This window comes from Strix uralensis, chromosome 2 (genome assembly GCF_047716275.1).
Source record: "Strix uralensis isolate ZFMK-TIS-50842 chromosome 2, bStrUra1, whole genome shotgun sequence".
In the NCBI taxonomy this organism is placed as follows: Eukaryota; Metazoa; Chordata; class Aves; order Strigiformes; family Strigidae; genus Strix; species Strix uralensis.
Window position 1 is genome coordinate 126355300 of NC_133973.1, and position 27631 is coordinate 126382930.

At 38.5% G+C, this 27631-nt stretch overlaps 1 protein-coding gene across 6 annotated transcripts; it reads left to right on the forward strand.

The window, feature by feature from the left end:
- Positions 1 to 492: 492 nt before the first annotated feature.
- Positions 493 to 16520, forward strand: FAM76B (family with sequence similarity 76 member B). 6 transcript variants are annotated; one of them, XM_074860239.1, is made up of 11 exons: positions 493 to 700; positions 972 to 1036; positions 1388 to 1442; positions 2860 to 3015; positions 3931 to 4127; positions 6128 to 6175; positions 6373 to 6453; positions 7127 to 7262; positions 10925 to 11026; positions 11644 to 11689; positions 16426 to 16520. In XM_074860239.1, the coding sequence occupies exons 1-11, from the start codon at positions 596 to 598 to the stop codon at positions 16467 to 16469; spliced, it is 1035 nt and encodes a 344-aa protein (XP_074716340.1). In that variant the 5' UTR covers positions 493 to 595; the 3' UTR covers positions 16470 to 16520. The 6 variants fall into 6 exon arrangements, with proteins under 6 accessions (XP_074716340.1, XP_074716339.1, XP_074716341.1 ...); XM_074860238.1 differs by lacking the exon at positions 16426 to 16520 and having other exon boundaries at positions 11644 to 14206; XM_074860240.1 differs by lacking the exon at positions 16426 to 16520 and having other exon boundaries at positions 7130 to 7262; positions 11644 to 14206.
- The last annotated feature ends 11111 nt before the right edge of the window (positions 16521 to 27631 follow it).

Here is a 27631-nt window from a genome sequence, read left to right on the forward strand (position 1 = left end):
TGCGCGGAGAGGCGGCGTGCGGGAGGAGCGAGCGGCCGCGGGATTCGTGTGCGGCACACGGCGCCTGCCGCGCACGCGCGGAGAGCGGGCGGCGGAAGAGGATGGTCTTTGTCAAAGTGAGCCCCCGCACTTGAACCAATCGGAAAGCAGAAGTCGCCCAGGGCGGACCAATCAGCGCCGCGCCCTCGAGGCCACCCAATCATCGCCCAGCGCAGGGCAGGGCGCCCGCGGCGGGATTGGCGGCGGCGGGGGCGGCGGGGGCGGCGATTGGGCGGCGAGTTTTGAAGGCAGGTTTGGCGCGAGGCGGTGATTGGCTGCCGCCGGAGCCCGAGCCCGGGGCGGAGGGAAGGGCGGGGGGCGCGGGGTGACGCCGATGCCGACACCGACACAAGGGGGACGCGGGTCGGCGGCGCGGGCTCTGCGCGGGGCCTAGGGCGGCGGCGGGGCGCGCTCCCCAGGCGCGGCGGCGGCGGGAGGGGGGGGGGCGCGGCGGCGGCTCCTCGGCGGCCCAGGCGGCCGCTCCGGTCCTCGCCCCGGCACCTCCCTCTTCCCCTCCCTCGGCCCGCCCGTGTCCGCCCCGCCGGCCGCGGCGCGGATGGCGGCGGCGGCCGCGGCGGCCGCCCCGGCTCTTTATGCCTGCACCAAGTGCAACCAGCGTTACCCCTTCGAGGAGCTTTCCCAGGGCCAGCAGCTCTGCAAGGTGCGGGGGGCTGAGGCGTGGGGCAGCGCTCACCGGGACAGGCCCCCCCTCGCTGGGGCTCTCGCAGCTCTGGCTTCCCGGTTGGGGGGAGCAGGAGGAGGAGGAGGAGGAGGAGGAGGAGGGTGGCGTCGGCCCTGGCGCGGGGAGGCAGCCGCCGGCCCGGCGGGACGCCCCTCAGGCAGCGCCCGGCGGGGGACCGGCCGCGGAGCGCCGGGTGAGGTCGGTTTGAGGGTCTCGGCACAGGGCAGTAACGCCGCTCTTCTCCCCTCAGGAGTGTCGGATCGCCCACCCCATCGTGAAATGCACTTACTGCCGCTCGGAGTTTCAGCAGGAGAGGTAGGGGAGGGTCCCGCCTCGCCCTGTGCGTGACCTGCTGAAGTCCTGCCGCAGGCGGTCGGTGGACCTGCAGAAGGGACGGCTGTTCCACAGGCGTAGCCGTTTGTAACGGCAGAAACTCACACCGCTGGAGATGCTAAAGAGGGCAGAACCGCAGTAAAATAACCTGCCTGCCTGCTCTGGCGACACGAGCGTGTCGCATAAACGCAGTACGATGTTAGATTTGTTGGCTTATCGTTAACTGCATACCACAGCGTGTGTTTGCATGTGTGTTTTCCAGTAATTGCATGGCAAAGAATTTCAAGGTGTGTGTTTGTCGCTGAATTCAACATTATGCAATTTTATCTTTAGCAAAACTAATACGATATGCAAGAAATGTGCCCAAAACGTGAAGCAGTTTGGAACGGTGAGTAGGCTCTTAGTTCTAAACGTTCAAGTTAAGTTCATTCGCGTTTTAAATTTAAAAAAAGTTCTCTTGCAACTAATCTTACTTTCTTTTTGGGGAAAAAACATTACCTTTCAGAAAGGTGATGAAAAATACTGGCCGCTCTTGGTTTCCTTCATGGCTTAACGTTTCTTTTTTTTCAAATTGAAATTTATTGTGGTTATATTGTAGCTTAACAGTTACAAATAACTGCACTATAGCTATTCATAGCAAAACCAATATTATTTCACTTTTTGCATGTAACATTATTCTTTGCATATTCTCATAAACAGACACTTGATGGCAGAAAGACTGTTAGCTGTCTGTGGTTTTTAATGAGTGGTAAATGTGAAAATCTAGTAATATCATATACTTTCTATTACGTAAGTCTTAAAAATTTTGAATGCATGTTAATCATGTTAAGCTATTAAGCAGAAAAGATTTTGAGTATTAGCTGTATTCACGTGACTTCACATCTTCTCATCTTGAATTTCAGATTCAGTTCTGTTAGGAAAATCTTTAATATATGAATATGCACATTGTATCTGATCACCCTGCAGATACTAGTTTATAGAAGGTATCAAGATAATCTTGTGAAACGAAAGTGTATCATTTCTATATGCTTGAGATAAACCACATTAGATGAAATTCAGCTTATTTGAGAAATGTAACAGCTGTTCATGTGTAGTCAGGTGTTTTGTGAATGTAAATGTAAACTGAACAAAATACATTCTTTGAAAAGCTTAAAATGTAGCAAAATAAATTGCAAGATAGATCGACAATGGTTTTTATCAGTAGTTCATCAAAAAATGGAACTGCATTGAAGATAATCAAACATTTCTAACCTATGAAAACTGGCAGCAATTTTATTTTCCAGCAGCATATTATTCTAGTTGAGTGTAGGATATAAAAGTTGATAACCTGACCTGATGGTATCTGAAGTTGTGGTTTGTTGTTTTTTGTTTTTTGGTTTTTTTTCTTTTCCAAGGGTCCTGCAGAATTGCAGGGATCAGGATACAAATCTTGGATCTGTAGCGTTATCAAATCTCTGAGTAGTACAAGTGACAGGGATGTTTTCAGAAACTTTCAATCTAAAAAAATTACTTGATTACTCTTTAATTTTTTAAAGTAATTTCTTTAGTAATGTAGTAAAATAAGGAAAAGTCATTTTTTAAAAAAATAAGAGGCAGGCATAGAGATGAGCAATCACATTGTTTTTTGCCATTGGAATTATGGGTTTTCATGGAAAGTCAATAGAAGTGGTAGGAAAAAGGTTCTTTAAGATAGGTTATATGAAGCCCTAGTAGTTTAGAAGCACCATTGTGTGATTTTGAAATACCTGTGTTCATTACAGAAACTGTAAATGTATTAACTTCAGTTCAACTTACCTGTTTTTCAGCCCAAGCCTTGTCAGTATTGTAACATTATTGCAGCGTTTATTGGCACAAAATGTCAGCGTTGCACCAACTCGGAGAAGAAGTATGGCCCACCTCAGACATGTGAACAGTGCAAACAGCAGTGTGCTTTTGATCGAAAAGAGGAGGGAAGAAGGAAGGTAGGCTTTGTTCCACAGCAGTAATGGCTTAGGCTGAAACAGGCAGTGTTCCTCCTTCATAAGAGAAAGGTTAACAGGAATGTGTCTTAAGTTCACTAATATTAGATTAAAGTTGCTGTGCTTTACAATATCTGAATTAAACTTCCCAACTTGCAATTGTTATGTTAGCTGCTGGGTTAACTTTAAATTAAATCACTCTTTTTAAAAATAAGCTTAAGCGTAAGCTGGCAGTTGTAGCTGGGGAACAGAGGTTAAGCAGCTGAACAGTTCCTGGTGCTTTGATTTTTTTGGATTTTTAAATTTTTCTCTCTGATGGCTCATACGTATCTCCATAACTTGAATCTGTCACTTTACCTCTTCTGATTTGCCTACTTTGCCTCAAAGTACAGCGTCAGAGAGGTAGACTGCTCTGAGCAGCCCTCTGTGTTCTGTTTTCTTAAATAGCTTTGGTGAGTGCCACTTTCTCATTCCAGAAGGTGCTGAGGAAATGACCTCAAAAGTCTCTTGCCTGAACGCAAGAGTAATGCTGGTTTTATAGAAGAATTTACTTGGTACATGTAACACATTGGTTGGACATCTTGATTCTGTCTGGAATACGATGAGTTGAGAGAGGGTACATGGTGTCTAAACTAAAAATGATTTGTCCTTTTAAAAAGTTTTGTCACTTCTGTGATACAGAGCAAGTCCAACATTTGATAAGACTGCTCTCTGTCATAACTTTAAATGAGAAAAAGAAATGGAGTTACTAAAGGATAACATGGATATGGTAGTGCTGCTTCATACCAAAGAGATGTCTGGATTTTTCCCAAAGATACCAGATGAAGGGAAACAAATTTTTCTTGCAAATATTGAAGTACATCCTTCTAGTGCAAGTGTACTTGGAAAAAAACCCTGCTATGAATTATTTCCCAAAAGGTTGATGGAAAGTTGTTGTGTTGGCTCTGTACGCTGTCCTACAAGAGAGTGCTACAGAAGACAAAAGAACAGAGGAAGAGCCTAGGATCTTCACATTCTAACTCCTCATCCTCATCTCTTACTGAGAAAGACCAGCATCATTCAAAACACCACCACCATCACCACCACCATCATCGTCACAGCAGCAGTCATCATAAGTAAGTATTTCAAAAATCAGTGTAGCTGTTGGTACCTCTTCTTCTTCTGTGTTCTGTTAGTACTGAGATCAAATCAAAGGAAATAAGAAATGTTGATTAAAACATGGCATCAAAAGCAGTAGCAGAATCTTGTTCTTCCATGGTCTGTCAAAATTCTTGTATTCTTACAGTTTGGATGAAGAGAGGTCAGCAAAAAGCAGAAATTCTTGGAGATCATCAAACTAAGCAATGTTAAAATTGATAAGAAGTTTAGAAAAGAAACCCATGAAATGGCTACAGAAACAAGTTAGCGATAAACATGAATTTGGCTTTCTAAGCAGTAACTGCTGCGTGGTAACTGCTATTTTACATGCATTTACCAAGGGTTAGAAGGTGTGTGTTAGCAGTGAGCACAGGACAGCTACTTTGCTCAGAATCTCCACCCTAACTTCATCCTGACTTGTTTGTGTGCACATACTTGCAGTTAAATGGAGAAGCAGAAGCAACGATGTGGGTTCATCCTCAGTCTAGGACCAGTTTGTGTATCTCTCCTAGTTTTTATAATCAAATCTGGCTGAAATAGGCGGGTTGTGAGTGGCTGTGTTACAGACATAGGGAAATAACACTGTCAGTTCAGTTACTGGCACTCTGATAACGTTTCACACAGTTTTGTCCCATCTTCTGCAACTTTTCTCAGCATGCCATCTCTGGCCATGGCACACACAGTGTACCAACCTTAGTGTACATACACACAGTTTGTTTAGTCATAAATCCCAGAAATGATTTAGTTTTTATGCCACTATGATTGTAGTCATGATTCGTATTTTCATTGGTAGGCTTATGGCACCATAACTTTAGAACTACTTATTTTTGTGTTGGATAATAAATACTACGGCTGCAATAGTAATGACCGTGACCCCAGACACAAACACTTTCATTCTAAGCTTCACTTTTCTAGTGCTTGTAATTTTCCATTTTGACTGAAACTTGCCTAAGTGTGACTTAAACATAGAAGCAAAATAAGGTGGAATGATGCTGGGAATGAGGATAAGAGCAATGCACATACTTTCACTTAAAAAAAAGAGAAAAATAAGATATTTTTTCTTTAGGAATTTGAAGAAAAAATATTCTTGTGATGCAGAGTTATTGTACTGTTCCTGTTCTTTCAAATCTCTGCTGAAAATTGAGTTACAACAAGCTAAATTTAATTTAATGCATGTGGCAGAGATATAGTAAGGATTAAATAAAAAAAAAGTTAGCTCTTTACTACAGAATAGAACTTCTAGCATACTCAAGAGTTACAAAAGTAAACATATCTCTATAAAGATTACAACATTCCTGGTTTGGCATCTTTTTTTCTGTAGGCTGCCATGGGTCCATTGCTTCTGGTCCAATAAATACAACTTTTTCCCTGTCCATTTCAGTTATTGTTAAAATGAGACAATAGAGACAATGAGGTAGAAATACAGTTTCATTGAACTATTTCATTTGGTGCAGTCTTCTACATTCTACCATTTCTGTATCAATGGTGTTTATTTGTTGCTTTTGGAATTACTGAAAACAAATGTTTAGAGCTGAGAAGCAGTTGTTTTCAGGGATCCAAAAGTTAACTTTGCTCTTATGCCGCCACATAAGCACCACTTCAGGCAATGTTCATATGGCAGTATGGGAATCCCAGGAATGCTGCTTTAGACCAGCTTGCTGAGTACAAGATTAGCAATATAAAGTTCAGAAAAATTGGGAGGTACCAGCAAAAAGGTTTAGCCTTCAGTCTTGAAGCCTACCCCTTGTGTCTTAGAATAACGTAAACATTTTGCCAAGAAATATTTTTATAGCATCCTGTACATGGTGGTCACGAATATGAGAGATAATATGACTGTCCAGCTGGAAATTCATAATTGTTAACTTTATTAAAAAAAAGGGGGTGTGTGTGGATTTTTCTCAAGTGCAGATACCATTCACAGAAAATCAGAAATAATGGCATGTTTGGTCAGTTACCAAGTACATTTCATGTGTTTCAGAATCAGCAGTCTGAGTCCAGAACAAGATCAGGGACTATGGAAACAGAGGTAAATGTGATATTATTTATTAATTTCCTTTCACTTTATCTTGCAGTTTTCATTTAAAGGACTTTTTTTCTTGCATTTCTGGCTAGTCTCTAGCATTCCAGCTAGGAGCATGAGTTAGTTATTTTACATGTACCAAATGGTGATATTAGAGAGTTATATAGTATGAGGCTTTAGGTTTACATTTTGTTTGATTTCAGCCATAAATCCTCTGCAGCTATTCAGAATGAAACTCCAAAGAAAAAACCCAAACTGGAATCCAAGCCATCAAATGGAGATAGGTAAAGTTATATTTTTGTAAAGCTGAGCCATTTCAACCAAATAGAGCACCGATTTGTGGCCAGTTGCTTCTTTTCTTTTTTTCTTTTGTCTGAAAGATGAGGGAGGTGAAACTGTTGTCCAGCCAGCCAGATTACTGGGTGGCATCTGAGTGCTGTCAGTCAACTAAATGACTTTATTAGCAGAAAACTGGCACTGTTTTCCTGCTTTTAAGCTGTTTGGGGCAAAATTAAATAACACTTATGTACAAGGCAACAGTTGTCAGTGAAACAGTATTCCCTGACATTGGTGTTTTGTTGATTAGATGCAGGGTTGAACCTGCTGCTTTAAGCTTATCTAGTATCTAGAGAAGTCTTTTAAACCTTAATGTGTGAGACTGAATCTTTATTCTGTCTCTGGCCAAACAGTTGGAATAAAAGTAAAAGTGGCTGCTTCAGTCAAAAAGTATTTGTCCCCCTCAAAGCTAATACTTAATTATATTTCTGCAGGTGTATGTAATGTGTGCCATTAGTAAGGTAATTTGCCAGTTGCATCCATTTCTGTCAGGTACATACTTTTTTTTGCATTAGTCCTTAAGGATGTTTGTGGAATTATTAATTATCCAATTTGAAATTTTAAAAAAAGTACTGTTTTTTTCTGTTTGTGGCATAAGTAACTATTGTTTTTTATTTTTAGTAGCTCTATAAATCAGTCAGCAGACAGTGGAGGAACAGACAACTTTGTCCTCATAAGTCAGCTGAAAGAAGAAGTAATGTCACTTAAACGACTTCTGCAGCAAAGAGATCAGACTATTTTAGAAAAAGATAAAAAGGTAAAAGTTGCACCTGCTTAATAAGAACTTTATAATTTTGTTTTCCATTTTGTAGACTCTTAACACTGTCAAAATGGTGACAAAACAAAAATCAGGTCCAATTCTTTTATATGGTAACTAATCAGGTCTTACCATTTAAAGAACAAGTTTGGGACTTTTGTATTCTGAATATATTTTGGCTCTAAGTCAGAAAAATTCATCTTACCTCACTTCAGCCATCTAGAAGCTAGCCACCTGTTTCACTGCTAATCAGGCTGTCTGCCACAGGTGATGGATAAAATGCCAGACAGTGGTTTGTACGTTTTACATACTCTAAACTGAGTCACAGCAAAGATCCCAGATACCTGTATAGGCTGATGGGCACACAAAATAGGAGGATTAAGAGTAGTAACCATTCTGAGTTTAGCATAGTTTCTGGTTATTTTTAAACTAAAGCAATCATAGCCATCATTAATGAGTTGGTGTCCAAATTTACATGTGCAGTGTATGAAAATTAAATGTTTTGATTTTAAAAAATTGGTAGTATATGCGTAGTGTAGGTTATCAAGTCTGTGGATGGTCCAGAGACTAGAAGAAAAAAAAAAGCTTGGATTAGATGCCTGGCAGTCAACAAAAGTTAAGTGAAATAGGCCTAAATGGCTGCATGAGACAAGAGATTCACCCTTCAAACAACCTAATGACTAAGAAGAAAAGAGAAATAACTACAAATACATACTTTGCTCTGCCTTTATTAGAGCTTATTTCTCTGCCATCTGATTAACTAGATGCTTTTAAGACACTGTAATGGTGGCTCTAGAATGTCTGATTGGGAGCGAGTAGGTTATGGAATTGTATTAAAAATAAATTTACTGTATTTTCAAGTAAAATTTTGATTATAGATGCACGGTGGCCTATCAGAACATTGATGGTTAAGAAAGGCTTATTGTTCCTGAAAGGAAAATGCTTCCACTTTTAAACCATAGTTCATTATCTTCATTTTTGCATTTAAACACGTTTTTAAAGGATATTGAACCCTTTTTTGTTTATACCACTGTTTTAATATACCTAGTGTCAGAAGTAGTTGCTATTTCGAGCCTTTAAGTAGTTAATGTGAAAGAGATAAACAGTCTGCGATGGATTCTCTTTAGGTATTTTCTTCAAAGGACAGACATTAAGGCCCTGGTCTCTCTCCTATAAAGCCAGTAGAAGATCATGAGTCAGTAGGAAATTCACTTATCTCTTTTTATATTTGATCTATTGGGCAACACTAACAAAAGGGTTAGGTAAGGAAATGTCACCTACTTCTGCATAACCACTGCAATAACTTGTTTTGTGCTGTTTCCATAGGGAGAGGATCTAATAATTTTAATATCCCCCCTGCTAAACCTATTTATTTGACCTCAGAGTTCTTTGAACTTGAAGACTCCTTCAGGCATGAATTACTTTCAGAATGTCACTTACTTCCTTCAGGTGCTGCACGGGGGAGAAAAGCTGAACACTATCGTACAGTGTTTGCATAGCTGAAAAATTTACAACGAATGAGTGCACTGTAGATTATTTTTGACGCCAAGATAGTAAATGTAAAGACATGTACTGAGATAAAAGCCTGAGCCAGGCCTGTGGAAGATTCCTGTTAAGACCTTGCCCCAAGATTTACGTAGAGACAGCATTTGAACAGTTGGGAGTGCTCCTAAAGAAAAGCCTCTGATATGTATAACGTATGGCAACAAAAACAACTGGGTATACCAGCTTTACAGACAATCCTCATTCATCATTTTTCATTACGAGTCAAGATCTCAGCCACGTCATTACCAGTGCTTATTGTTTACAGTACTAGCCTTGTTCTGCTTTCTGGACAAAATGTTAGTGAGACACCATGACACTTCTGTGGGGCCCTGAGACTTGAGCATTAGGAAGGGACCACAGTTTGCTGAATGTTCACAGGTAGCGTGTTTGCTCATCTAGTTGCATACTTTACTGTGGTGCAATACTACCACTGGTTGTTTTGATATTTAGTTTGTGGTATGTGGTTTTGTACTGGATCCCCTGGAATTTACAACAGCTGTAAGTACATAACCTTGAGCAGCAGTCTGTGTACAGCGAGGTATACATCTGACTTGGTTTCAGCTGGGATAGAGCTAATTTTCCTTCTTAGTAGCTAGAACAGTGCTGTGTTTTGGATTCAGTATGGGATTTGGTATGAGAAGAATGTTGATAATACACTGATGTTTTTAGTTGTTGCTAAGAAATCAAGGACTTTTGAACTTCCCACGTCCTGCTAGTGTGCGGGTGCACACTAAGCTGGGAGGGAGCAGAGCCAGAGCAATGGACCAAATTGGCCAGTGAAATATTCCATATCATGTAATGTCATGCTCAGTATATAGAGGAGGGTTGGTGGGGAAGCTGGTTCTTGCTTCTGGGGTGGCGTATTTGGGATTTTCTCTTTGGGATTGCTAGTAGGGGACAGGCTGGGCCTCGGTTGGCGGGTGGTGAGCAATCGTGTTGTGTATCCCTCGTTTGTATATTATTACTATTATTTTTAAAATTTTATTTCAATTATTAAATTGTTTTTATCTCAACCTACGAGTGCCTTACCTTGATCCCTCCAATTCTCTCCCCATCCCCTGGGCTGGGGCGGGTGAAAAAGCAGCTGTGTGGTGTTTGGCTGCCCGCTGTGTTTAAACCACGACAGTATCCATGTATCAAGATATTTGCACTTTATTTAGGACCATTTGATTGACAGTTCTTTTGAATACCTTGTTTCACTACCTGTGATTTGACACATACTAAGGTTGGTAATAGAAGTCTTGGTAGTAGTTTTAGGAACGTATGTCCTGGTTTGTTGTAGTGGGCTTTGCTAGCAAAGACGCTTCATTTCCTGATAAATCCAAATTGAACAGAGAGGTTCAAAATAGCCAGGTGAATCTGGGATGCTTTGAGGAACTAAACTTTTTCAAGAAGTTGTTCCTAAAACTTCTGGGTCTGTATACAACAAACTGTTAGTAGTTCACCCAGCTGCATGTGCTTCCCGAGGAAGCATTCAGGCAGAAGCATATATCACCATTGAGAAACACCTGCCTTGGTGTATGTCATCTGGATCTCTGCCCGTCTTGGAAGAGAACCAGTGGCAGCAGTACTATACCATACACTCAGAATTAAATCATAACTCATTTTAATTACACATTTCTAGTAACACAGTTCGTTTAATTCACTATTGTTGTGGAACGAGAAGCAGTGAAACTCTGGGATGTACACTTTGATAAGGACAAATTGTGGTATAAAAGGACAAAAAAGAATCCTTTCTGTTGTCTTTGTATGGAAGACTTTTCATGTGTTACCATACCATATTACTGAAGAGACATAACTGAAGATTATGGTAAGTATCTCACAGTTGAAAGAGCCATTAAGGTTATAAATCATTAGTCTTGTATTTGATTTTTTTTGAGGGTTAACCTCTTTATACGAAATCCTGAGCAAAAAATATGGTTATGTAAGTACAGTTGTTTTCTTAATATAAACCAGACATACCTACTTTTCGAGCTACTTCTTAGGTGCTGAGCTGTCAGTACTACAATAGTAAATAAATACAGTGATTCCTGAGGCTTCCATAAAGATTTCACAGATTGATTAGAAGATGTACACTGTAGCAGTCCAAAGAATCTTCATAGGATTTTTGTTTTCAGTTGACAGAACTGAAGGCTGACTTCCAGTACCAGGAGTCTAACTTGAGGACAAAGATGAACAGTATGGAGAAGGCTCACAAAGAAACTGTGGAACAGTTGCAGGTGAGTAATTGCTTATCAATACCTGAGAAATACTTCAGATGGAATTATGTATTCAGTCTGTCCACTCACGACGTTTAACTTTGAATGCATTGTACAGCAGTTCTGCAGTCAACAGACAATCTCCATGTGAATTAAACTCACTGAAAGAATTACTTTCTAACTTTAAGAGGCAGAGGCTTACCTCACATGCTTTCTCAAAGGTTATGTTAGTTTTTTGTCTGTTCTCTGATACTTAATCAGTTGTCAGTGCACTATTAATATGATTTAAGGGCTCAGCATTAACACAATTGACAATTAAATGTCTCTTGTTAAAGCATACTTTATCAGGAAGAAAGCCTGAATTAGTTGCTTTACAAATCACAGACTGAACAGATCCTCGGTACAGTACCTCAGACACTAAATTTTGCAATAGAGGAAATGTGGTTACCTTTTCTGTTAAAGATGGCATATGATTATCAAAAAGCATATACATATCTTTCAAAAGTGATCGTAATCTTTCAAGATTCTCAGCATGTACATTTTGAGAATGTTTCATAAATGCAATGGGAAATTAGTGCATGACATTACTATGTGAGACATTTCAGTAATTCATAAAACTTTTTTTATCTGTATTGCAGGCCAAAAACAGAGAACTGCTCAAACAAGTTGCAGCATTGTCAAAGGGTAAAAAGTTTGATAAAAGTGGGAGCATACTAACATCTCCTTGAGGAACTGGTTATTTATGGGGTTTGCTACTCAATGTAAATTTGAGTAATTCTGTGAAGCCCTTAAAATCCTGTGTAGTGGAAAAAATATTTTTGCACACCACATTAGTTGGCATGTTTCCTACACGTTTTTATAATTAATATGCAGCTTTTTTTAGTTACTGTTCAGATGAAATACTTCAACTGGCTTGAAGAATGTTTTTATTTTTTTGATATTGGAAACTTTTTGCCAGCAATAGTATTAAACAATTGCATAGAGGACATAGCAGTGCTCTCTCTAAAAGGACAACATGCAATAACAAACTAGGTGTACTTTTTACAAAGCAGCAACTGAGTCTTTTAAACTACACTGATTTCAGCCAAAAGTTTATGAATCTGCAGTGACACTGAACACTGGTTTCTGGCAACTGTTCTTTTACTTTGTATCAAAATATAAATTTAGAATGGAAATCATGGTGCTCTCAAGTGAAACTAAAAAAAGGCATATATGTATGTGTAAATACAACTGTAACGGTTATATTCTTAGTTATAACAAGTAATTAGTGTTTTACATTCTTGTGATAGGGATTTACTGAAAGATTATCTATTGTACAGTAACAGAGGCAGTGTGGTTTTTGTAAGATTTACTGTAGATTTTTCTTGCAAGTGCCTTTCTCCAACTGTTTATTTATAGGAATGTTGGTATTTTGTACATAAGGTTTTTAAGTTTTAAAATCATGTTTAATAAATGTTTTATGTAAATATAAATGTGTGTACAGAGTAATCTGAAACAAAGATCAAAGAGGCTAGTGCAGTGCTTGAAGCAGCATTAAGAGCTAGCTAATTGATGGACAGTGAGTATTTGCTTTAGATAACCTTTGTAGCTTGTGTCTGTGAGGTGTAGAATTTTGTTAGTGCTGCTCATGCCAAACACTTCCTGAACAAAAAACAAGATGTTTTTTGCCACACTGGAGTTTAGTTGTTTGTTTATAAATTTTTCCCATTTGGCACAGCGCTAATTTTAATTCCGTAGCAGACATTGTACTCCAAATATTACATCCTTAATTAGTAATATACACTCAAAGTTTTTTAAAAAAAATATTCCCCATTGTTTGATTTAATGTACTTAGTTGTAATTTATGGTGATTCTTCTTAATGAATTGCAAGATTCTCATCCCCCAGAAAAGAGTAGCCAAAACTAATGCTCTTGAAATTAATTAAGGGATTGGATATGGTATCAAAAGTGTGGGTTGTTTTAATTTTTTGGGTAGATTTTGATTCTAAATTACATCAGTTTATCTCTGCTCCTAATGGACATTAGTCATATTCAGAAATTTCTATTAAACATAATTTAGTATACCCCAAGGTCTCTGTTCAGGAAGCTGAGCTACGAATTGGCGTAAAGTGAAGTAGACTTATATAAGTAAGGGTTTCGTTCAGATCTGGGTACTGACTGGTAACAGGGTAACTGCTCATATTTCAGTAAGCTTAACTGTGTAGAATAAGCTACACACCTTTTAATTAAAGAACTAAAATCTAAAGTTCCTTGGCTGTCCACCCATGTACTGAACTATGTGAACATCTTTTCAGTAGTTCAAATGAGTTCCATCAGTGACAGACTACTGAATAATTTGAAAAAAATCACACTATCTTGTTTCGTATGGTATATGTGTATTTTTATACCCTAAAATCAACTTTGTATGTTTATAAATGCTCTTCTTTAAACTTGCTAAAGTAGGGTAGAGAATGCTGCTATCCTTTGGGGATGTTGTTATTTTTTTTTAACATACAAATTTATGACTTTCATTACTTCAGAGTGAGTATTTTGATAATTTTTTTTTTTTCCAGTTGAATGGTGACCCATGTTTGGTGAAATTAGTTTTAAAACACAGAAATGCATAGCAAATTGAAATGTTTGAATTAAGATCACTTAATGATATCTGTTCAAGCTGCAGTAAGGACATTTTAAAGGAACAAACTGAAGTTCTATATTAGAAGTAATTGACCTTATAAATCCCAATCTGAAAAATTTTTAGGGGCTTCACAGTGTATAGTTCTAATTAAATACCTGTGGCTTTTCTTCCATAATCTCATTTTTAACATGAATTTTTTAAAGTTGTAAACTAGCCAACTGAATCCCAGTCCTGAAAATAGTGTCCTGGAGCTATAGATTATTGACATAATAAACTGATGTTCTTTAAACGTGGATCTGCGAGGAGATTGTTGTACTGTATTGTGCTTTTTAGCCTGTTTCCAGATGTTGATTAGCATTGACCAGTAATGGCCATTTTGGCTCAAGTTATTTATGTATTTTAAGCCTGTGAATATTGCGGCCCCCTTTTAAATAGTATGTCGAAATACGCGTTCTGCGGTGAAGCTATTCAGCTGTCCACATGTATAGACTATTGAAATACTGTACTGGCACACATCTGACCGTTGACGTTTTGTACCTTTTCTAAATCCAATGTTTCACAATAAAATCTTGCCAAAACATTAATCTGTCCTGTTAAAATTATTCAGAAATTCGTATTTCATATTAATCCTTCACGCTACATCACTCGCTAAAAGTCTGTGGCCAAAAAAGGCAGAATTTAGTATTTGCATGTAGTATTTAGATGTTTGGGAAGATTAGACACCTTGGGCTGTCTACAAATTGTAACAGAGCTTCAGATTAATTTTGCTCAAGAAAATATTTTGGTTTTCTACAACAGGGTTATAGTACCTAGAAATATTTTCTTGGAGAGAAGAAGAAAAAAAACCTTAAGGTTTAATAGAAATCTAGTGACGTTTAATAAAGCCTTCAACAGGCTTTTTATTTTCTGATTAATGTCAGCACTTGTGTTTAAAAGTGCACGAATTTCAGTCTTAGTGTGTTAACCGTAAGGTTCATTACATTGAACGTACATTGTGTACAAGTTAGGTCATTCTGAGATTTGAAGTGACATTGATAATTTCTGTCTACTCCCTTTCTTGTTTCAGGAGGGGTTAGGCACACACACCAACATGCTACTGGCTGTTGGTCACGGTGGCTCCTAGTGTTCAGAGTGCTTGTGCTACAATTTGTAGATCTCATTTTATATTTTCCTCAGCAATCAATCTTCATCTTTGCACAATCCAGCAGAATACTTCTCATTCAAGAATTAAAGTTCAGAATGAAAAAAAAAACCAAAACCCCACAACCAAAAAAACCCCACCCAAACTGACAAGAGAGTAAGATTCTGTAGCTTTCTAGTCAAAGCAGTTACCTACAAGGGGGGAATCTTTGAGTTTCAGAGCTTTTAAAACAGTGTAGATTTTATCTTAGGTATAGTAATAAATAATATGCTATTCTAATATTGAATTGTTCTTAGCTTTATTTTAACACAAATTTGCAATGGCTTTGTTGAAGCAATTCATTTTTAAAGCTGAGAGCAAGTAAAAAACCACGTGTGGTACCTAGTTTAGATATGGCTTCCATGTGATGCATGCAAAGCTTGTATAATTGGCCTTGTAACAGATTGACTCCATAAAAGAGATTTGCATCATTTGAAGTAAATTTCCTTAAAGAACATTTAAATTGATATAACCTGTGTATAGGCACTTAGGCAGTTCTTAATGGTCTTCAGTAGCTTCAGAAGCTCTGAATACACACTGATTTTTTTGAAAACACTGAAGTTTATGATTGCAAACTATAATCTTAACTAACTTTTTAAAATGGAGTAAAAGCTGTTCATGTAATTTTTGTTCCTTCAGATGAGTTACTGAATCATTGGTTCAACTGAAAATACTGCAATAGAAGATACATTTTCTCATGCATTATGTGCAATTCCTTTAGCTTTCCCCATGGAAAAGGTATTGATATATAAAATGACTTTTGCTGAATCCCACAGAAGTAGTAGGAGAAATCAGGCAAGGAGATTATTGAGGTGGAAAGAGGAGATGTTTGAGGTGCTCCTGGGGAAAGAAGGAGGGTAATGGAGGTGTAAGGGCTAATGGGAAGAAAACCTGATATACCATGTTACTCAATTAAGTGATGTACTGAATTACATGGCTGGGTTTTTTCAAGGCATGTATTATCCGTGCATGTTCAAAAATGGCAGCTCTTGAAGGTAAAATGCAGCATTACTTAAGGAAGTTTTTTGTTTGTTTTTCTTTTAATGATACTAGAGTCCAAATTTGAGAAATGAACAGAATAAATAGCTTAACTTGAAATATAAAGACATACAATGTAAAATCCATCTTATAAGCAGTTAGTCATGCTGTTTAGGCCTAGAAAAAATAGGTAAAACTATAACAGAGTACTGTATAGCATTGCCACAGCAAGTTTCAACGTATGACTTGAACTTGCTGTTGATCTGTTCTTGCACATTAGACAGAAATTGTCCTTGAAGATATGTCACTCACCAGCACATGAATCATTGACATTTTTCTTTGCTTTAACCGAAACAGAAGACAAGACTGGATTTGCCCATTTACCTTTAAAAATGTTCATTATAGTATGCTGGTACTGTTCTAGCCAACCTTGCTCTTGGCAATTTCTGTTCTGTATATCTCCTTCTGGTGAATAAAGGCAATTTTGCATTTTGACAGAAGTGGGGTTAAGTATCACAGATGCATTGATATGCTAAACAAGCCAGGTGAAAGTAGAGATTTGCTTGTAGAGTGTAGATTTTCCTTCTGCTAAGGCCTTCTGTCTCTTGCAGTACTTGGCTAAGTTCATTTATTTTTAATTGTCAGTTGGAAAACAGGCATTCCAGCTTCTGACGAATACTAAAAGCTGAAGATAAACCTGTGTCATCTTTGCATACAAAAGGTCAGTCTTAGAGGCATAAGCAGAGGACTGCTTTTATAGTGACTTTTTTTGATTGCAGAAGGCTTGTGGACAAACAAAAATAAATTGGACTGGCAAATAGGTGAGAGTTGCTTTGGATCTTATTACAGGTTGGGTCACAGGAATGTGATGTATTCCTACTACGGCTTCTGCAGATATTAAAATTTGCAGCCCAAGTTGATAATTGCCTCCAGTTGTATCCCCCCCCCTTTTTTTTTTAGTAACGTGCTGTATTTTATTTTGAACTGAATGCTGAAAAACTGAAGATGTTTTCCCTTATTTGAATCAACAGATAAATGTGTTTTGCTTTATTTCAATAAAAGATCCAGTGCATTCACAATTTAACCTTCATCAGGTACATCAACTCATACCTTTTCATTCTATGGAAATCTTTAAGGTCAGTTGTATTTATAGATGTTCCTTGGGAAACTTTTTAAACTTTCTTAGACAACTCTTTGCATAGTGGTTTACTTTTGGCAGAATCATGTGTGTGAAGTTCCCCTTACGTTTGTATGATCAAAATTCCACTGCAGCATAAATGATAGGATTATTCCCCGGAATGTTTTTGTCCAGCCATGGTCTGCTCTTGAAAATATTTTGTGACTGTATTGATTAGAATTCAACTTACAAAAATTTATTATTAACTAATAAAAACGTATTGAACCAATTTAGTAACAGAAAAATGTCTTTTTCAGGTAGAGATTATTCCTTTTGATGGATGTGAATGTAAAGTGAGGCATTTTCCTTCATTTATGGAGGAGAACTGTACCACTTAAATTAGTGTGTTTACAGAAATGATGTATTAGAACATAAAGAACCTTTCAAAAAGGGGAAGAGTTGTAAGGCTGTATTTGCTGGAATAACTTAAATCACTGCTGAAAGGCTAATGCATTAATCTAGCTGACTGCACTGAAGCAGTCTAGTAGCACTCACGCAACCTGTTGCAGTGCTGTAGTTGCACAGCATGTTACCAAATGCAGCTGGGAACACTAATTTCAATCATTCCTTCAGGATCTACAAGAATTTGCTTGCTGGTCACTTACCTGACTCTGGGGTGCAGCATTCGTTAAAGTTATCTATAGTGCAAGATACCTTTATAACATCCACAAAAGTGAAGTGAGCACTCCATTCTTCTTACTGGAAAGGCATGAGATTATCTTGTGTGAAAAAAACAAAATTGCCTTGCAAGATGCAATTGAAACTTAATTCCTGCATTCCTTGGTTGAAGATACTTCAGTTTTTCTCCTGTAATAAATCTGCTCCAGTTTTTAGGGTGTCATTAGTAGTCCATGGTGCTTTTTCCTCTTGTTTTGCATTAAAGGTAATGATATGTAAAGATTTGTTTTAAAGCAAACACACCTTTGGATCTTGTTTACCAAAAGTGATGGAATGAACCTCTTCCCTTACTTCCTACATGCTAAATTTGTTAAGTGAAAATAGAGCTAAATAGGAATGGCTGCCTACATAAGTTTAGCCACTAGATGCTGCTTAAACCACACAGTTTCTCAGAAGTATATGGTTGTAAGTTCCTTCTGTGCACCATCTGGCATCCACAGTGGATAGCTGTCCCTGTTCAAATACAACACTGATGCTAAAATGAGAATATCCTAAATACTGAAATAGTTGTACTTTATCATATATTTTAGAAAATTTGAAATGTATTTTGGAAAACTAAGCATAGCGATACTAAGCATGTTTAATATAGTTAAATATTTTTGAAATATTATTTGGGACTATATTGTGTTTTCTCTAATTGCTTTACCTTAAGAAAGAAAAATCACCATTTTATAGGTCAGGAGGCTGATTGACAGAATAATACAGCTTGACTGCTGTAACACAAAAGGCATTGTTAGAATTGAAAATAGACTCCAGGACTCCCCAAGTAATGTGGAGATTGAGTATCTTTTTCCCTTTGAAGGCACTGCTGTGGATAAGTTAGTGTCTTGTTTAGTCATCATAGATATGTAATAAATCTATAGCATTAGTTTGCTGACTTAGCATCTGAACCTTAGAAACCATTATTAAATGTAACTGATTTATTCATAGTATGGATAGCAATACAAAGGTAAGAAGAAAACACTTTTGACTTGGAACAATAAGGTTTAAGACTTAAGAGTTTTCCTCTTTCTTTGAGTCTGGTGCACTTCTGATACAGAGTTTTTCCCAGTCTGATTCTGTTAGTAGATGTATTTGAAATCTTGTGACTTTCTAGTGAAAGAGAGAGTTCTCACCACCATTAAAAAATCAGGCTGTTTTTAACAAGTCTTGGATTGACAGCTGTAGTTGTAGTAGAGGGGGGAAAATGTTTTCATTTGTATACTCTGTAGCAATTTTGTGTATCGTATTTATATATTTTATGAGCAATCTCAAGGAGGAAGACCCAGGGAACTACAGACTGGTCAGCTTCTTGGTACAAGAGAGACATGGACATACTGGACAGAGTCCAGTGGAGTGCCACAAGGATGGTGAAGGGCCTGGAGCATCTCTCCTGTGCGGAGAGGCTGAGAGAGCTGGGACTGTTCAGCCTGGAGAAGAGAAGGCTCAGGGGGATCTTATCAATGTCTATAAATACCTGAAGGGAGGGTGCAAAGAGGACAGAGCCAGACACATTTTGGTGGTGTCCAGTGTCAGGACCAGAGGCAGTGGGCACTAACTGAAACAGGGGAGGTTCTCTTAGAACATCAGGAAACACTTTTTTTACTGTGAGGGTGACAGAGCACGGGCATAGATTGCCCAGGGAGGTTGTGCAGTCCCCATTCCTGACGACATTCAAAAGCCATCTGGATGTGGTCCTGGGCAGCTGGCTTCAGGTGGCCCTGCTTGAGCAGGGGGGTTGGACCAGATGATCTCCAGAGGTTCCTTCCAACCTCAAATGTTCTGTGACTCTGAAACCTAACCAGGGCAAACATCTTTTCCTTCATGTGTTAAAATACAGTATTTTATTATGGAAAAAATAGGTAAGCAATGTTTTGATGTTTTCATTTTTTTCCTCACTGTGTTCAGTTCATTTGAATAGAAAAGGAAAAAAAACCAACAGGTTTTGTAATAGCAGTTCACCTGTTAGGCAGAGTGCTGCATTAGTGAAACATTTTAAATTATGTGGATGATTGCTGCATAATAATCAGATAGTTTGCTGAGCTTGTAAAATAAATACGTTTGTATGAAGAAGCATTTCTATAAGCTATTTTTGGTAGCAAATTTCAAGTAAACAGAGCAGGGAGCAGTAACTTCCCATCTATTTCTTTCCTGTTAATCTGTTGCCAGCATGATGTAATTCTTATACTATGCACAATCAGAAAAAGTCTGTTTGAAAATAGTAAAGTTCCCAAGGGTACTTATCTTGTTGTCCAAATCTTTAAAGACCTTTGGATTATTTTCTTTATGTTTAGTAACAGCACTCTAAATAAGTTTGCTATGAAGCGTGTAGGACATCAAGAGTATGTATAATTTTGTGGTGTTTTCCCTTTATCCATAGCCATATGTCTTACCTTTTAGTAAACGTGTATGGTTGAAGTAGAGTTGTATATCACATTCAGTGTGTATCCCCTGTTTCCAGTAAAGCCCCAAGCACTGTAATTTTAAAACAACTTCTGTTTTCTTAAAAGAGGTTTTGGATCATGTCTTGCATGTTAATTTAAACTTATTTTGCATATGCATCAGAATCATAAGTCATGTGAGTCAGAAAAACAGTATTTTGGAACTGTTGGGGTTTATGTATTTATACACAATGTTTATATTATGTATTTTTAGTCTATGCATTCAGTTAAAACAGCAAACTCAAAGTACAGAGCAGTTCCTCACTTCTTTCCTTGTGTCAGGAGAATAAAGTCCTGCTGTTAAATGAGGAATATAATTTTCCCTATATTTTGTCGCTGTGACATGAACAAATGCTTTCTTTTCCTGAAAAGTATCTTTGCAACAACTCACAAAATATTACTCCTGAGTTGAGAATACAGGCAAACAGAAATCATAGCAAAAATCAGATAGCACTTAATCCATTTATAATGCTGTCATACTTAACATTTTAAGTTGTTTAAACTAGGTGATAGTGGAAAAAGAGAATTAATCAGGTCATTTTGAAAAGCAGTAAATAGAAATTTTATGATGATTCAGAGTGCACTTACAAACTTGGTTCTACTGTCAAGATTGCCATAGGCTGATAAACACTTTTTATCTGATAAAAACAAAAAATGAGTATGTTTTACAAAATGGCAACACAACATGTTTTTCTTTCTTGGACTATAGTTAGGAACACAGATACTGATATATTATTTACCAGAATAGTATCACAGCTTATAAAAACAGTAGTTTATCTAGTCTAAAAATATCTCCGCTACTTCAGTAGAACATGAAAGAATTTTTTAGGTAGTTGATACAAGATGACCTCTTGACGGGTAAGTTTTCTTCCCATTGGAAGTTTTTCTGTAGCCTAATTTCTGTTTCTTAGATCTTACTAACATTGTCATCTCAGTTGCATTTTGTGGCAAAAAGTTCCATAAATTAATCAATTTTATCACAATTTTTGTAATGGTTCTTTGTTAGTTAATACATTTAATGGCTTAGAATTTAAAGGCTGTAACTCTGCCCTCCAGGATCAGCATATTCAGAGATTCTCCTAACGTTTTTGTTCAATTAAGCTACTTTGTTGCTAATTAGCACCATTGACTTTTCCTTTTCACATTAAGATTTGTTCTTCCAGGAGTCCATAGGTTAGTCACTGTGCATATGAAAAAAAGGACCATCAGCTCCTTAATGTAAAATAAACGTCCATCTTCTTGACTTTTGTTTTAGTACTATTTTTTACCAACAGTAAAAATGCCCAGTTTTGGGTGCTAGAGCTACTGAAAGAGCTGTACTGGCCCTCCCTGGAGTAACTCTGTTCTCCAGTTCATCCCACTCACTGGACTGGCTGAGGTCCAGCCCATGTCCACCTACAGTCATTCTCCAAGAGGCCAGCAGAGGTTGTACACGTCAAACCACCACGTTACTTCATGGTGGAGCGTGAGAGAGGGGTGGGGGGGGGTGGATAGGGGGCCCGCTGCAATGAAGGAGGGGTGAACAGATTGGTGTCCCCATGCTTACTTGGTGGTGAGAAGATGCTCTACAGCAGTGGTTCCTGACGTGAGGTCTAGAGCCCCATGGTCATAATTAAGTAGTTTGAAGCTAATCTGCAAAAGTGTAGTGCCTTTGCCATGCTTCCAGTTATGCATTTTTTTAGTGAGTGGAGTGTACAGTCTTAATGATTGACAGCACTGCAAAATCCAGACAATTTGGAAGTACTGCTCCAGAAAGAGCTCTGTTTTCTTAAGCATGGGATAGGGAGTTAGAATTGCTGGGCACTTACCCTGCTGAGGATTTTCTCTCTCAGTCACTTTGTCCCTTGAAAGGATGTTAAAAGGTGTGCTGTCAACCTAACAACCACCACTACTGACGGGCTGTCGGGCGCTTTGAGGGAGCAAATGTATGAGGCTCCTTGGAGAAGGAAAAGGCAATGCAGATGGTAGACCCCCGAGGGAGTCTGCAGACTTCGTTCAAATTAAGTCTTCATTAATTAGTTTAAGATCAAGTTGAGATGTTTTCAATGACCAGTTCTACCAAAATAGACTAAACATGTCTAGCACACTCTTAGGGCCATTCATACGGTCCAGATTAGGAGGACAGTCAGTCTAAGCTTCCTATCAAGTTACCAGATTCTTCTAGTGAGCAATTTAGAGTAAAAAAATGAATTCTCACATTTGTCCTCTGGATAAGCCTGTTTTGCATCACTGTATATGGGTCTTAATTTTCTAACAGAGGAAGTGTGAATTCTCTTAGTAACTTTTCCAAAAGAGGCCTGTTTGACTTATTTCTTAGAGCTTTGCTGCACATGTAAATTCTGGCCAGAGTATGCTAATGTATATTACCTCCTGTATTCCTGCAGGAAATCCTCATCTCTTTTCATTTTTCCAGTCTTTTCAAGATGCAGTTGCACTCACTGATGCAATTTCCAGACTTAAAGACAGAGTTCTGTGCCCTGCTGACCCTGCAATAAGGCTGCCGAACAGACCTTAGAGGGAAAAAAAAAAAGAAAGAAGAAAGCAATGAGTAGCTCTAATTTATATAAATTATATATAATTTATGTATAAATTATAAAAAACACAATTATATATAGTATACTATAATTTTGTACAATCTAATATTATATATAATATATATATAGTTTTTTGTATATATAAAATATCTGGTTACCTGTCTTGTCTCTCACCCAGTGCAAACCTGGTGGGATCAGTAGTGTGTGTGCTATTCATGCATTCTATCCTTTATAGACTTGTTTTCTCTTAAAATCACGGTGGCTCATTTCACTCAGCTCACCTGTGATCCATCAGTAAACAGCAGTAGGATTGTTCTTTGGTTTAAAACCTAAATAGATGGAGTAGGGAATGGAGGGCAGTTTGGTTTTGAAGTTGTTTTTTTTTGTAAATACTTCTTTTCCAAATACAAACCTGTCATCCAACGCAAGGTCTCTGTTCCTCCCCATAGGCAGGGAGGGACTGGGACCGTTTATTTCCCTGTCCTCTCCAATAAACCTCACATTAATGACAGTTCCCACTTAACACTTCCAAAGCAATCCCTTGATAAGTCTCCCCCAGGACACGTCCCCAGTTAAGATGCAAATTGGTAAGTGCTGTGAGGGCTGATCTCTCAATGCACCGGCAACTCCTTACATAAAAGTGAAAAATACACATGTAAATTATATATCCAAGAGAATTAATACACCTCAGATTAATATTTTACAGTCAGCAGCAGTATTTATTAAGCCCAAACCAATCTCAGAACTGTAGTATAGCAAAAAATAGATAAGGCAACCCCATACGGAGCAGAGGAGGCAGACTAACTACTCTGGCAAATATAGTTAAGAGATTTCATTTCCTATATGCCCCAAGCACGCTGTCTCATAGTTACCTCATACCTTTGTTTTTAATGGAGCTTTTACTGGATGTAACTTACTGAACTGTTTTCCACTTGGTACATTCCTCTTAGCTCTGCAAATTCTCCATGATCATGTTAACTTTTTCAATTAAAAAAAAAAAGTGAACAACATTTTGTTGCTGATCTGCAGCTGCTTGCGTGTAATCCTGTGGTCCTAAATAAGACAAATTCAGCATCACTGTATCAGCTAGTAGCCGAGCTTGTGTGCTTTAGAGCATTTCTGCTTTCTGCTCTGGGATACAAAACATCATATGTGTTTTGCAGTAGTAGCATATTTCCAGCCATCTGTAATTGCCTCCTACTTGCATATGCTTAGTCATTGCATACAAACATACACCTTCTGCTGAACTTTAGAATTATGCTCCCCTCTAGTAAAGCTCATTATGTTTTTAGCTGTATGGTATTCTACAAAGCCTCTTTTGACAACATTAGAGCCCAGTAATCCAGATTTACCTCCAAGGAGGCCAGAGGAGATAGTTTAACCAAACCATTATTGTAAGCACTTACTTTTCTCATGTGATCCAGTGCCATTTTGATAGAAATTTTGTTGTTGTCATCAGTTTTGCCAAATAAATGAAAACATGCTAGTATGAAAAAAAATTAATGAATTTATTATTGGTAGAGCCAAAATAACATCACAGAAATACTCTAACCCAAAACAATTTAATAACTTTTTTACTTCCCCTATATTTTTAATACAGGCCTTATATGATCCTTCATGCTACTGCTAGATTAATACTTCTCAAAATCATGGTGTGCTCAAAGGTGTACTTGACCCTCCCCTCCCGTCACCAGCTGGAACCGAAATTGGTTGTCTGCTGTTATCTTGTCTACAAGTCTTTTTTTTCCAAAGCAGATGTTTGTGGGGAGGGTTTGCATGCCTCTGAAGGCATGAGGTTCATGACTACCCAGATTTCTGCTGGGAATGATTTTTCAAGTTTATTGACGAGTCTACTGTCCAAAGAAATCTGCCTCCTCCTACTCCAGCATTTGATCAGTTAGCCAGAGCATAACATTCTTTGGCAGTCACTGTTAACTTAGGGAGAGGTTGTTTGGGTCAGTGATCTCCAGGGCCTTGAAGCAGAGGAAACACGCTCTCCCTGGTCCCCTCGCCCTCCAAATATCAGCCTTCAGGACATGGTGGGATGGAGCTAAATGCCAGGTTGGTGTCTTTGGGAACCCTATGTCTCCTGAACAGATGGCTTCCTGGGATCTGAACCAACACTTTCAAGTGGGGGCAGTTTCATCCTGAAACAGGAATGAAATGGGGATGATGTTAGCCTTCTAACAATTAGTTGTATTTGGAGAGGGAGAACATGTCTTGGAAACTTGACTCACTTCTAGCCAAGACAGGATCCCAGAAGAGGAACCAGATACTGATAGCCAAGGTATTCTTTCCATAATCACAGCCATTTGGAAATCCCAGAGTAGTGAAGAGTGTCAGGTTGCAGACCATCTTAAGGATTTAAGGATTTTTTTTCTCCCTCACAGTTTGATAGCATGGAGCTTTTTAAAAGAACTTCCTTTCCCCCTAAATTACTTTTTTATCACTTCCATATTATTCCAATGTATGCCATTTTATAATGGTCTAATAAAAGCTTTTGGAGCAAGTGCTGTTGAACTATTACTGGCATTTCAGTCTATGTTGCTGCATAAACTCTTCCAGTCCTGTTATGGTAGGGTTGAGCTTGCAGAGGACTGACTGCTGTCCTGGGATGTCCTGAGAGAACTCCATGAAATCACTGCTGTGTAATCTCATTCTTCTTTCCCACTTCTAGCAAAAGAAGAAGAAATGGTGAAGTCCACAATTTATGTCAAATAATGCAAAAAGGTTTAGTAGCTTGATTAAGGATTTATAGTACCTGTTCATGAAAAAGAGGAAGTCTATTACTGCTTGCTGTTCCTGTTTGATCCACATCCTGGCTTTGTGAGGAAGGTCCAGCTTGTTGTTAATATCCTAAAAGAGTTGGCAGGATTCCTCAGGAGCACCCTGCGTACTTCTAGAGGAGCAATACTACTGTGTGCAGGTTGAATTAAATTCCATGGACAAAAATTACTCCCTATCAAATTACAACCACTTCATAAGAGTCTTTTAGAAGCTCTTTTATGTAACAAAAGGTTTTATCAGGCAGAATTACGTGGTCCTGATGCCCAGAAACAAAGCAGCTGTGTAATTCTGCAGCTGGTGAGCCTTGCTGCTGCACTGCTGTGTCAGAACTGGTGCCTGCATAGGGGAACCTGAGAGCATGCACGGCTGGCCATGCAGGGAGACAGCCTCAGCCTCTCCATCAGTAGTGCAAATCTGGATCTGTTTATACTTTTGATGAAACCATACTTCAAACTCTCCATCCTTGCTTCTGTTCTCTATCCAGGCAAATATCTCTGCCCTATGAAAATACATTAAGTAATGTGAGATGGTCAAACACAAAAGTAATGAGGAACACAGAAGTACTAGAATGTTGTAGTTAAGATCCAGATCTTATGTTGATATTTATGTAAAACACTGTCATCATGTTGTGACTTGATTAAAATATAAGCCTTTCAGAAAGAACAAGAGCAAAACATCTTGTCTCTACACTGAGGCTGTAGGAATAATTCTTAAGATGACAAAGAATAAATGCTTTTTATAAAGCAACAGTATAATCAGCTGGCTAAAATAATGAGCTGTTCTGAGAAGTTATCAATGGACAAAGAAATCCTAAGGGAATAAGAGACATTAAGGGAGGAATGAATGCCGTGCAAGACAACACAAGAGGGAGCTTCTGGTTACCCTCCTCTAGGTTTTTACTTGTTTTTACTTGTTTTTACTTTCACATAGTGAGACTAGAAAAGCACATGGATAAGGTAGACAGAACAGAAGATACTGGGGAAAAAAAATCAGTAAATACAGCTATTTTAGTAAAATACAGGTCCTTAGACTTGCTAGATACATGGACTGAGAAGCATAGGAAGGAAAAGAAATAGATATCAGTAAATATCTGACATTGTTCTCTTTTCATTACAATGGGGGAAAACCTACAACTTTGACATTTAACACCTGCAATGTATTTGGAGAAAAGAAAGGATTTTCAAAACTCAGATTAAATTATGAGTGTACTGATTAGCCTTAATTGCTGCTGATAAAGGTAGGAAATTAGAGGGGCTTTTAGATGTTTTTGTTACCTTAAAACCTAACTGAACTACCTGCTGAATGCTAGATATTAGACACATACTTATTTTCTTTCGTATTAAATCTAAAGTAATGGAAGGAAGATTTGAGCTTGATGATAATGCAATAATTTTAAGAGAGATGGATTGCTTTTCTGGTTCCTCTGCCAGCCTTCTCTGGACTTCACCTCTTCTTTTAGTTTCCCTTCTACAGATGGAATTCAGATTACTTTCTCTCATGCTCCTGTTGTCTTCCTTGCCTGTTTAGACTAGAGATGCTCACACTTTTTTTCATGTTCTCCTTTTCCTTGTGAAGAGTAAGAGGAGGATGTCTGTCCCTTCCTCGCCAAGGGTGGATGTGGGAAGAAGCCACTGAGAGCAGGGTAGTAGTTGAGGGGTCCTATAGAGGTGGGATCATGGCTGGGGGAGGTATCAGATGGTTACAAAGGGGCTGAGGTAGAAAGAAGAGATGAAGCAGAAGGAATCTTGTGCTTTCCAGCATGTGTCAGCAACTTCAGAAGAATGAGGTGTATTGAAGTTCCCCCATTCTCTTTTTCTGCACACAGATTTCTCAGTGCACATCTGTCCTAGAGCCTCACTCCTGCCCTTCTCGCTGTTTTCCACACTGGCTCCAGTTGACCTGAATGGTTGAGAAACTGGGTCCATGGTTCTCTTTTCCAATTTGATGTTCTTAAAAGACATATTTGGCCCACCTTTTTCTGCTTGTTTATTTAGAGCCCTGTGTGATTAGAGTTTACTACACAGATGGCTAACATCATACTGTGGAGTCTATTATATAGAGGTAAGATTTGCATGTGCAGAAGATCCTTCCTGTTCTTATCATCTGCGTATGTGTAAATGTTGGTATTGAAATTTGTCACCCTCTGGTGGTGGTGTAAGTAAGAGTAGTTCAGGAATCTTGTTCATATCCTGGTGGAGAAGGGTATGCTAACTTCCTTTCAGATCAGATGTACTTTCTTTGTGCCAGTCCTCTCT

Bases quoted from the DNA above. Each gene is read 5' to 3' on its own strand.
- FAM76B (XM_074860239.1), top strand. From the start codon at position 596: ATGGCGGCGGCGGCCGCGGCGGCCGCCCCGGCTCTTTATGCCTGCACC. The intron at 701-971 runs GTGCGGGGGGCT...TTCTCCCCTCAG, and splicing joins AGGGCCAGCAGCTCTGCAAG to GAGTGTCGGATCGCCCACCC. The intron at 6,176-6,372 runs GTAAATGTGATA...GTTTGATTTCAG, and splicing joins CAGGGACTATGGAAACAGAG to CCATAAATCCTCTGCAGCTA.